General features: G+C 45.9%; 1 protein-coding gene across 10 annotated transcripts in view; it reads right to left on the reverse strand.

The window, feature by feature from the left end:
- LOC148029206 (calcium-transporting ATPase 4, plasma membrane-type-like) overlaps positions 1–12,206 on the reverse strand; it is a 235,347-nt gene that overhangs the window by 122,904 nt on the left and 100,237 nt on the right. For all 10 annotated transcript variants that reach the window (XR_015692390.1, XM_087687972.1, XM_087687970.1 and 7 more), the window contains 3 exons: positions 10,153–10,208; positions 9,945–9,987; positions 9,739–9,822 (listed from right to left, as the gene is read on the reverse strand). Coding sequence is in view for 9 of the 10 variants with exons in the window: in XM_087687972.1 (XP_087544098.1) it covers positions 9,739–9,822; positions 9,945–9,987; positions 10,153–10,208 (183 nt within the window). In the remaining variant the exon portion in view is untranslated. The remainder of the gene's footprint in view (positions 1–9,738; positions 9,823–9,944; positions 9,988–10,152; positions 10,209–12,206) is intronic.

Raw genomic sequence — 12,206 nt, forward strand, 5'->3', positions numbered from 1 at the left:
CGAGGAACCATACAGAGCCGAAACCATATCATAGATCGATCACTGGGCTGAAACTTAGAGCAAGTAGTTCAAAATTTGGCTATAAACGGTCCTCCAAATTGCGCATGGTGTTTACCGTAACGGCCCTGCGAGCCGAGGGAGACTGCCCCCCCCCCCCCGAGACCCCTGCAGAGGAGGCTGTCCCCTCCGCACCTCCCCCAAGTAGGTTGGAGAGAAAAAGCGCGCTGTGACAGGTCCTCCAAATTGCACCCTAGTGTAGTAATGGCTCTACACAAGCATGGATTCTCACTTGCAAAAGAGCAACCAAAAGCCCATACCCGAACAGAGAGAAACAGAGATCCTAGGACGTCAATGTGCCAAACTAGCCATCAAGGGCAAAAAGGCCACACCACGAGAACACAAAGACATTGTGTTCATACCATGTCTAGTCAGAGCGAAATGCAACATCAGCAAGCTACAGATGCCAAGATGACTCGACATGACACTCTTGACGAGAGATGTACCTTGAATAGCACTACACTGACGATCCAAGACATCAGTGGAGAATCCACATCTGGTCGTGCAGTTGAGAACTCAAGGGCATTTGTCAGAAGGCTTAAATTTACAAGCCAAGACCCAGAAGACGAAGACATAGTACCACCTGCTTATCTTAGGGTCAAGCTCACTGCGAAAAGAGAGCATACTACCGATGCTCTAATTGATGAAGGAGCAGATTTTAATATCTTGACCTATGAATCATGGACCCTACTAGGCCAACCAGAGCTCACACCGACTAGTGCAACTCTTAGCCCTTATGGGGGACATCCACAAGCACTCATAGGGAAGTGCAAAATCCTTGCGACAATTGAAACGGAAAGCTTGCCTATCCTATTTCATGTTTCTCCAAAATGTGCTAGCTGCAGGAAAAAAACCCTCCTAGGAAGACCCTTCAAAAGGACGACCAAGTGTGAGGCTGATTATGTAGCACAAAGGATACACCTGACACTACCGGGTGTGAGGATGGTCACCACCTTTAGCAAGGGTGACCTCATCAAACCTCAAGGGAAAGGCAAGGAAGGTGATGACATAACAGTCAAGCCTACAAACGAGGGCAAGGACTTGTTGGAAGAGTTGATACAAGCACAGGTCGAACAACGAGAACCAGTGAGTGAGGCCATGCTTGAAACAAAAAGGTCAGGAGACAAGGCCAAGGAGGGAGTTGGGACTTACAGATATCGTAGAAGACCACGAAAGAAGTCCAAGCCTTATAGACGGAGGCGTCGATGGAGAGCCAGCACAACGCCACGATGGATATCCAAGGAGTTGCTTCGAGCTCAAGGGTATTATGCAGGCAACCAATGGATTTGGGTACCAAAACCCCCTGCTAAACCACCTCTGACAGAAGCCCAAATTATGTTGAAAGCAAAGAGGCATAGGAGGAAACCTAAACGAAAGTCCAAGTCTCGAACCAAAAATATTGGAGTGATTGAGCCCCTCACAATTGGAATCAAGAAACCAAACGTGACCTATCAAAAATTAGATCCTCGGCCTAGCATGCTTAGCAAGCAGATATCAGAGGTAACTGTCGAGCGTGCACAAGGACCACTAGTGCTCAAGGAGCCTTTGACTGCCCAAAAGGATAATGAGCACCACAGGCACAACATTGCTCATGATAAGGCTGAATGCTCAACAAAGCAAATAGCAAAATCATCTAATAGTTGCGAGCAAATCTCCCAGCTAGAGTCAAAACCACTTAGGAGTCCCAAGTCTCCTACACCCTCTTCCCCTAAACGAACACACGAAGCACAACAGTCGTCAAGTGCGGCTACTCAATCCCAATCTCTACCTACATTAGAGCTTCCAAATGTCCAAGAGGCAGGACACGACACCACCCTTAGCTCTCAACCTAAGGATATGCCTATACAATCCACCGTGGCTAGCTCAACTAATACTCAAGCGAATGCTCTAAGGGCAACAAAAGGCATGACCACTTCCAATCGACCTAAGGACTTAACACCGCAATCCACCAAGAGTAGCCAGCCCACTGGACTAGCCACCACTACTTCCAATCAGGGATCACAGCAGTCACAGCCCTTGGCCGTGACAATGCCCCTTGTGGAATGTGTCCTTAGTGATTTACCTGTGGAGGAGGTGTCACAACCAACTTCATTGACAACTCCAGCACTTTCAAAGTGCCTAAAGCCTAGGCCGCAGGAGTTAAACACAAGGGAGTTGGCTGAAGAGCTAGACTCTCCAAAAAGGAAGACAGTTGTATCCTCACAACCGGGCAAGGCTATTCAGCAGGCCATAGTTGTGTCCCATGAGGACACACTAGAGAAGGGAAATGCTGAGGCCCAACCAAGAACATCACCGGTTGGCCTAGTCTAGAATCCTGAGTCGACGAGAGATGCACCTTCACGGACCAAGAAACAAAGGAGAAAACAGCGAAAACAACAGCAATTGCAGGTGGTTATGGACCCCAAGAACATTGAGACGAAGAGCGCCGGAGAGCCGATGAATAAAGCATCGAGTCCATCCACCAATGAACCCATTAATGCCTCTCCTAATAGCGGTGAACCCTCGGACACATCCGTGTGCTCTGAAAAACCAAAGCAACCGTTACCATCAACAGTTGCTTGCAACACTCTATCCACTGACAATAGAACTCACATTGATCAATCAAGAGTGGATACAACGCTGTCACAACAGGGTGACAAGGTCATACCAGTCACACCCAAGGAGAACCATGACGCAATAACAAAGCCTCAAGAGAAACAAGGAAACCCCAAGAGCATGAGCAATCCTAGCGTTGATCGATCTTGCTCATACAGGCCTGAACCCCTAGCTATGCTAAAGCCTAGGCAAACTCCTAGAACCTTGCATGAAATAGCAACCGAGCAAGCCCTTGTTGAACATGAAAGTGTCGCAGAATGCTTAACTGAGTTGGATGCTAAGCTCAAGGTGTTTGCACGCGTTTACGTCCTTGCGGACATGGACACAATCCCCAAGGAGCAGCTTGGAGATTACTTTCCCTTCCCTTTATCTTGGGAAGAGCAGGAACATCTTAACGAGCACTATGACAGGCTCTTGCATGAATGCATGCGACTCATCTCTGACGAGGAAGCCGACGAACTGTGCTTAACCATCACGTTCAATGAAGTGCTTTGCCAACCGAATCTCGTAGACCTAGAGCAACTAAAGCGACTGTCAACAGGCCAGAGTCAATTTCAACAACGTTGGTGTGAAAATCGCGTTGCAATGGCCGAACTAGGAGCCCAGATCATGACAGTCTCAGAGGAGCGATTAGCCAAATGGCGGTCTGAAAGAGACCCAACCTATGTAGCACCAACTTCCCTTCGAGTGTTGACTGCCATTCGGGGTACGGACTTAGCTGAAACTAGCCAAGAGAACGCTCTGTTGATAAGGTTCTCAATGAGGAGGAGTTACATATTGCCAGTAGACTCGGACAAGGTTCCACGCTACTCGATGTAGCAAAATATCTATTGGTATTAAGTAAGCTGCCACGAATACTAGATGCATGTGCCACGCTCCAGTACAATCCGGAGTTCTACAATTGGTTTCTATCCTCGTGAGGTGACATGGATTCGTATATGTATATATAGATGTATATATAAACAATGATTTTTGTGTCACCCTGTATAGATACTATCAACACACACAAGCAATGATAGTCAAGCGCAAGGAGAAGAGTTGGGTTTGACAGGCTAAGCTGCTCAGGTCCTCCTCTCATCACACTTTTAAAAGTCGTGTGACCATTCCCACCTCCAAGTGAAGGGCATGCAACCCTCATTACCACCATAGGAAGCCTTGACCAACAACTCTGATGGTGTAGATAGGGTACCGTCCCTTTCTATACACCTTTCTCCCTTTCTAGTCTATCCTTTCGAGGAGGAGCCCTGCCTAAATTCATGACCGCCAGCCGATGTAACTCGGCGTAAACCAAGATCTGCTAATGGCAGGAGGCTAAGTATACATCACGAGGGTCATCCCTCTACAATAAGCACTGCATGCCCTACCCCTCCCCTCCTCATCCTATGCGCTTGATAACCCGCACTATAATCCCTTACATATGAATGGTCTTATCATGTAACAAATCCTAATTCTTGATTCGCATCTTACAGGTCCCCCTGCGAGGAAAACATGGAGAACCAAGGGCAGCTAGCTTGCAAGGACGCTCTTCGCAGTCGACGGGAACATGCAGCACACGCCTCTCCGCCACTGCACTACGTGCCCACTCTTAAAAGGAACACCAAGAAACGCGGCCCCAACCGACACCGCCCCACACGAAGGTCGAAGAATCCGCGGGCCAGGGGAGCAGACGCTCTAGGAGGCACACAAAATGTGGCAACGCCAGTTGCACAGACCCCCAACGCACGCTCGGGCACCAGGTGCTCACAAAGTGACAAGGCGGCCAGGGATAGGGCAGAATTTAATGAATTATTTAAAGACATTCTGGAAACGGTAGCGGCCCGGGACTACACCATTCATGTCCCGGCCGATATGTTCCCTGTCCAGCCTCATGGAAGCCCCGCACTAGCACCGCCCCGATCGCCTAGCCAACCGGACTCACCCCGCCTTATACCTATCGACTAAACCCCTCTGATGTACAAGTAGCTCGACAAGTCAGCATGCCGGAACATTTTATTTTTTGATAAGTAAAGGGGCAAGATCCCCACTTGTACACATTCCCGTTACCTCTCGTTACTGTATGCGACCTTAACAAGTAAGAAAATAGGCATCCCAATAGACATCATAGAATTCTGAAAAATTATGTCTTAACATGATTGCATTTGTTTGATGTACTTAACACAAGCGAGCATATACTCTCACGAAGTGACAAGTGGATGCAGGATAATACAGGTTCTTGTGTGAAAGTGTTCAATGCCCGATCACCGCAAGACCATTGATCCCACAAAGAGCCGCGACAAAGCCACGCTGCCGAAAGCAAAAAATCACCCTTGCCGACCACCCACATCGCATGGACCAACGCACATTCATGGGCCACGCTCTCTTTCTGGGTCAAGCTCTATAGTTGGCTCACAGCAGTCGTTACCTCAATTGTATCAACATCGCGTGTGTCGCAAGCAGGTTTGCAATATCTCAAGTGTATCTCCCCATCTCAACAACTGCTTCTCTAACAACGAGGCTAGGGCACAATCATCACTGTAATGTCCATTTCCTGAGCCTTCGAAGCTTGACATTTTCCAACCCATTGAAAGGCTGATAGCCTCAACATATTGTAATGGTTGTACTCAGGCCACAAAAAAAAAAAGCACCCACGATTACAGCACCGCACCTAGGGGTCCTCAAATTAGGTACGTCCGGTGACCTTGGTCGATTGGCTCCGTCCCTAGTCCCCTGGCCCTTTAGCATCACCCACAATTGCTCAGGGCACATCACGGGCAGGACATACCTAGGGACCTTGTCTCGCCTATGATTAGACCTGTCACCCTGACCCACTTGCACAATTCTCTCTTGCACTTTGCCTTAGTATCATTGCAATCCGTGGTGGTAAGCACCGCACGATTGGCCATAAAAAGTACACCGTCCTCATCAAGCGAGTCCAATAGCTTCCAGCTACCAAAAGGGCGGTGTCCATGTATTCAATTATGCTACGTCATGCAGTCACAAAGCAAAGGATGTCTCATATACCTTCACGTGTACTTCTTCTCAACATGGACAACTTTGCTCCATCAACACATTGTTACGAGAAACTAGCCTGCTATCTTCTAACTACATAATACCTAAGTATGCACGAGCACTCACATAATATCTGCACCAAAGGATATACACGGTTTGGGTCCTTAAGTGCAGGACAATACTCTCAGCTTGCTTAGAGTTCGACCTGTCTCCCAAACTAATCAAAATATGTCTTGCGCACGATAAAAAGACTAGCACTACCCCTTAGGGAGAGACCACATGACAGGTTTTCAATTGCAGCTATTGAAGACTCCAACGAAGGTGTCGTTCGCTCTTCATCAACACTCAACTCTGAATTCCTATCCGTATCACCCTGTAAACCTGCCAAGAATCAACATGTACAGAATCCCCAACAAACCGCCACTTGTACGCCATCGGTGCAACCCCCCCAAAGAACAGCCCTACCACCAACTCCCATTGCCCTACCACCTACCACTCAACCCACCAATATGCCCCAATGACCTTCCTCTGCCATGGCAACTACAGACGTCCTTCCCACCCACGTCTTCGATGCATGCTAAACGCTTGCTATCTACAACGGTGAGTGCCATGGGACTGGCACTCGTCTAGGAGGGGGATAATGTTAACCCTCAAACGAACGAAGGTGGAAAATCCGGAAAAGCTAAAGCAGAAGACAAAGACAAAGGCCAAGGCAAAGAGAAACGGAAGACAAGACGCATAAGGAGAAGAGTCCTAAATAAGGGAGAAAGGCGCACAAGGAAAAGCGCAAGGCAAAACCTTTGTAAAAGAGCGCAAGCGCATCATGGTTTAATTCAAGGAGCGCCGGGCTCTCACCCGTGCAATTTGTAAATGTAGACAGGCGGTGAAAAGGAAGCTAGGGAGATAGAAGGACAATGGGAAAAAGGGCCTAGACTACGGCCGGCCATGTAAAAAAGGGAAAAGGGGATGACCGCCTAAAAGGGATTTAGGGTTTTGTATATAAAGTTGAAAAGTGAATGAGAAACTCATTCTTGTGTGTGGCCAAAAGTAGCTCTCTTCTTCTTCTTCTTCTTCTTCTTCTTGCTTGCTTGAGCTTGTGCTTCAGAGAGGGAGTGTGAGAGTGTGAGGGTGAGGGACCGTGGGATGGAGAAGCTCTCCATCTTCTCCTCTCTTCTTCTCTTCTCTTCTCTTCTCTTCTCTTGCTCGCGGCAATGGAGCTTAGAGCTTGGAGCGGGAGGATCGAGCTTGCTTGAAGCTTGCACTTGGATCGTAGAGCTACCGAAGTGCGCGGGAGAGGAGGTAACTCGAACGGCACGGAGATAAGCTCACTACACCCATAGATGTGGTTGACGCGTCGGTTATGTGAGAGGTAGCCATTAGTGCTCGGCTTGGAATGCTTGAACAATAAGCGGTCCGTGGGTCTTAGCGGGTTGAGCGAAAGCTCCCACAGAAATATAACCAGACACTTGGGATATCCTATTGGTGTGGACGTAGCACCCCGGGCCTTACTGGATTGGATGGCCTCCCAAATTCATGACACGTTCATGTATTGGAAATCTCAAGGTTGGCCTTCACATGTGAGACTAAAAGTTGCCCAAAGCATTATGATCAGTTTGATATCATTCCTTTTGCCACTGCTTCCCTGGACTAAGAAGTCCCTTTTGGAACTAGTTCAACCTATCAGGTTTATGTTGTGAAAAAGAAAGGGAATTGTTTGGGTCAAGTCTGGATTTCGTAGCAGCATCTGACTACGCCTAAATGAATGCGGGGCGTAGCTTTGTTGGATGTTGATTTGCATATGAAAGCCTTGAGGTTGGCCCTTTTGCAAGCGTTATGTGTACAGAGTCATCCTTGGTTAGACATTGCAAAATTTTTCATTGAAAAGACTGGCATCTCTCATGGTAACACAGTTATTCGTGTCTCCTAGTGACATGTGCTTGATTCCTTGAGGCCTATTAAGATCACCCAGTCTTTTCTCCTTTCTCATTTGATTGCATCCTGGCTAGAGATCTTACATTTTTCACTTTGGTACCCCCCCTAAGATTCGCGAGGAGGTGAATTCGCTGCAAGGAGAAGTCTTGGCCTCCTCCAAGTTGTTGGATTAGCCAAACAAATATTTGCACAAACTCAAGTTTAATCGAATGGCTCATTTGGGGTTGTAGACAATTTTTTACTTGCTCCACTCCAACTGTCCTTTCTATGTGATATTTGTGTGTTATGGTCTTAGAGGCCTTTCGGCTTTGTTCTATTTTTCTTATCTGACCTAGTGGTCTAATGTAAATATTGCTACTTAATTTAATTATCTTCACGAAAAAAAAGAGATGAAATGAAATGATATGATATATAAGTGTGTGTGCGTGTGTGTGCGTGTGTGTGCGTGTGTGTGCGTGTGTGTGAAGTGATGAGTGGAATCCAAGAAATGAAGATCTGCTAGTCTTCCAGTAACCCCCTGTCTGTTCATGATCAGCATTGACTACACCAGGATTAGAGGGAGATGGGAACCATACGGAAAGTGGGGTGCATAACTCCTTGATGATTGCTTTTCCTCCTCTATACACTACCCACTTACCATTTCTTCATGCTTCTCTGACTTTGGCTAATTTTGTTGGTCAATTTTGGACTTCAAGTGGGATCAACTCATCCGCTATCCACACTTTTGTCCCTTGTAGGGACTTAGTTTCCCTTGTAGCTGACCTTTGCTTGTGTGTCTTTTAGAATCATGCTGATGGGCTCTCCCAAATGTACAAAATGGACCACCTTGCTTAACTATGCTCATAGAACATCTGTTTCAAGGATGAAATCTTGTTCCAACTCTGGAGCAAGATTCTCCCTATCCCAGCCTCGGAAGTGACCACCAATTCTCATTTCTCTCTTGTTACTCTCATTCTCCTTCATTACCAACATAACCTCTATACAAAAGTGTGTTGAATCAGGTAAGTTCACTTTTTGTATCTGGTTGGTCAATTCTACTTGTAATGAATCTATTATAGGCTCCTCCGTTGCTTTCTATTGTTCCTTCTTCATGCTTTGCTTTAATTGTTCTTCCTTCTTGATCATTTCTTACTTCATTGTTGTCAGCTCTCCTTGAACTTTTTCAACTCCTACACCAGGCCGAACTCCCATGGTGAAGGCTTTGCTGCTGTTGGTAGGGGGTCCAAGGGTGTCAGCACACAGCCGCCATATATCTGTGAAATATCCTCAAGTGAGTTTCAGCATGTCAGGCATCTGATCGTGGCTAGTAAGAGAGACCATTAAAAAAGGGTGAATATATATATACTTCCCAAAGCTAGCAAATAGATCCCATGCTTACTCACCTCTGTGTCCTAGGCCATCCTATGTAGGCCTACCTCATCTATGTCAATCTCTCTGAACATGATATTTTGATGCATGTAGAAGTCACTCTGTCTATCCCAATCCATACATTCAAGTTCCCCAGCAACAGTACTACTCACAATCTAGCATATCTGATGATCTCCTCATATAGTGCATGAAACGGTGACCCATCTAGTCAAGCATAATCTGCATTTGAGGGGGGAAAGTAGCACATTGCAATAAAGAAGACATCTGGGCCTGTCTGTATTCCAGCCAACGTATTGCAGGGAGGAGGTCGAGTTAGGAAAGAGTATCTGATTTTTTGTAAGGTATAGAAAGAGCAATGAAGAGGGAAAAGAGTTTACATTGGGCCGTTAGGATGCTTAAAAGCAACCTCTCTTTAATGAACGAACAGTTATAAACATCAGAAACAAGTGAACCTCGTGTCGCAAGTTGCTAGAACGCTTAAGCACTTTTGCTATGATGTCAGCTCCGTTGACGCGAGCATCTTTGATGCGGCCTTGCCGATCTGAGAAAAGAAACTCTACCAAACGATTCCGAGAACCCAGCTATTCGTTTCTATTGCTTTTTGCTATGATTAGTCTGTCAAAACTTACAAATTCTTGTAATGCAAATCAAACTTGGTGGGAGAAAAGAGGACAGATTCTCCACAATAAAATTCATGTTAAAAAGTAGTTTTTTCCACATGTCACAGGTACACGTCCTTTTCTAGCTTCATAGAGCTTTACATTAGTCAAAACCATTGATTTACAAAAGATCACTAACCAGATTCATTGTGAGAGTCCCGGTTTTATCACTGCATATCGTTGTTGCTGAACCCATAGTTTCACATGCTGATAAGTTTCGAACCTGCAAACTTTGAAACACAAAGCAATTTGATACTGAAACTTTTTATTGACAACCAACTAAAAGGAAGCTCGAGTAATACTAGAGATTGAGAAACTAAACTTGATGGCTATTAAATAGCTTACAAGTGCCCTGTCATCCATCATTTTATGCATGGAATATGCAAGCCTGCAAAAGAATTGAACATATTACATGAATGATGATTTATAAAGACAATCAATGAAGTGGATCATCTGGGAAGACAAAACTATCAATGCTGTGCTCAGATACATGCATGCAAATAAAAGAGGAAAAGATTTTTATTTTTGAAAATGCTTATGAGCTTGACTGTACGTTAATGTGACAGCCAAAGGCAATCCCTCTGGAACTGCCACAACAACAATGGTTACCTGCATACATAAAAAACCAGCTATTGAGTCAAAGAATCCGATACCAACATCTACTTGTGTTAAGATTAAAAATACAGTGGCTCTAATGGTTTTATTTACAATCCTGCATTCCAAGACTAGAGGAAATTATAAGATCCTATCAATCAAAAAATCTTTCCCTCAATATGCAAGGTACTTGTGACCAGCCCTAGTGCCTTTTCCTTCAGAGAAAAGAAATTATATTAATGACACCTGAGAGAAAATCCCCCTGAGGTATAAGTGCAAAACTGCAAAGAACCTCACAGATGCAATGGTTCCGTGAATAACCAATCTGGTGGGTGATAATGCCAGACCATGTGACGGGCTAGGTGAAAGCAGGTGCCGGACTCCCAAGTCCACAAGAAGGCATCTCTTCTCCTCCTCATACTCTAAGAGCCACTGTGCAGCCTCTCGCATCTCTCATGGAGAGTATGGATGATCTCTATCCAATACTCGTGAGAATTTCTACAATGGAGACGTCCTAGAGGCGTATCGAGTGGCTATACCTTGCAGTCTAGATGTACCACACAATAATGCTAGCACTCCGCTCCCATCTATTACAATTCCCTAGGTCCACTATGCCTGGAACTAGAACCAACCAATGTTCCTAATAGGTCCTAATCATGAATTTGAGCACTCTGTTACTTTCCAACCCTGATTTTGGGCATAAAACATCTTGAGGATGTCAACACAATGCGTTGGGCTCTCTTTCCCACATTAACATAGGTAACATGAGCGTTGGGATGCATAGCTGACTGATTGGCAATAAATTAAAACCAAACATTGAGCTGATGATTATCCACCCATTCCCTCCAACAAGCTGTTGTGATGGTGATCTAGACAAATGTTGGATGGAGGATAGTGAATGAATAAGGGGGAATGGTGTCATGAGGACCTCCCAAGTGGAATCATGACAACCTAACAAGATCCCCCCTCCCATGCCCGCGCACCCCCCCCCCCCCAGGACACTGCTTCCGCCACCACAAGCTGCTGCCCCTTTCTTCATCACTACCATTGCCCTGCCCATGCCCCTTGCTTGTTTGCCTTGCTATCCCACCTGTGCCCCACTATCTCTCCCCTCTCCACCCCTGGCCGCCACCATCCACGCCCAACTGCCACCTTGCCTCCACATCCACCCTTGTCCACAGCCACCTCACTTCTGCACCCCCTTTCCACCTTGCTCCTGCAAGGAACAGCCTTCCTGCAACCACTAGTGCCCTGCAACCATGCCACCCTCATGCACTGCCTGCACTTGTCACCACCCTGCACATTGCTGCCTACTATGTACAATTGGAAAGCACAGCACACACTACCTCTAGCCACACCCTGCCTGATCTACGCCTAGTCCAACATCCCACAGCCTGCATCTACTCTTCTACAACACCACACACTGGCAACCAACTTCACATCATTCTCCTGGACATCATTTAGGACACAGCCAAGATTCATCCAGGATAGGAGCATCCTAGACAACTTCTTCACCTTCTTTTAGGCTACAAAGTGGGTCCAGCACAATGAGAAATCGGTGGCAGTGCTCCTCTTGGACTTCAAGAAGGCCTATGGCAAGGTGTACTGGGACTTCAAGGAGGGCACCATGGTATGGCTAGGCTTCCCTCATATATGAATCAGTAGTGTCTCTACAATATACAGATCAGCCACTAACAGAGTGATCATAGGATAAGAGCTTGTGAGTACATCTAAGAAGTCTCTTTATGGAAAAAATGGTAACTGCATGGTAGCTTAATCAAATGTGGGAATGAAATAAGAAAAGTTGAGAATGATAATGGAATGGGCCAAAAATACCTGGAAGATGCTAGAACAAACAGTATCCAAAGAATGAACAAAATTTATGGTTTGTATGAGTTTGTTAGGAAAAGGCTCTTTTCACACATTGAGGTCAAAATGGCATTGGTTTAGAATACAAAGATCAAAAGAACTAAATGAGAAAGTTGTAATTTTTGTACTATATTATATTTACCA

Source organism: Lygodium microphyllum, chromosome 11, assembly GCF_053477565.2.
Source record: "Lygodium microphyllum isolate KBCC chromosome 11, Lygodium_microphyllum_v1.1.10, whole genome shotgun sequence".
Taxonomy (NCBI): domain Eukaryota; kingdom Viridiplantae; phylum Streptophyta; class Polypodiopsida; order Schizaeales; family Lygodiaceae; genus Lygodium; species Lygodium microphyllum.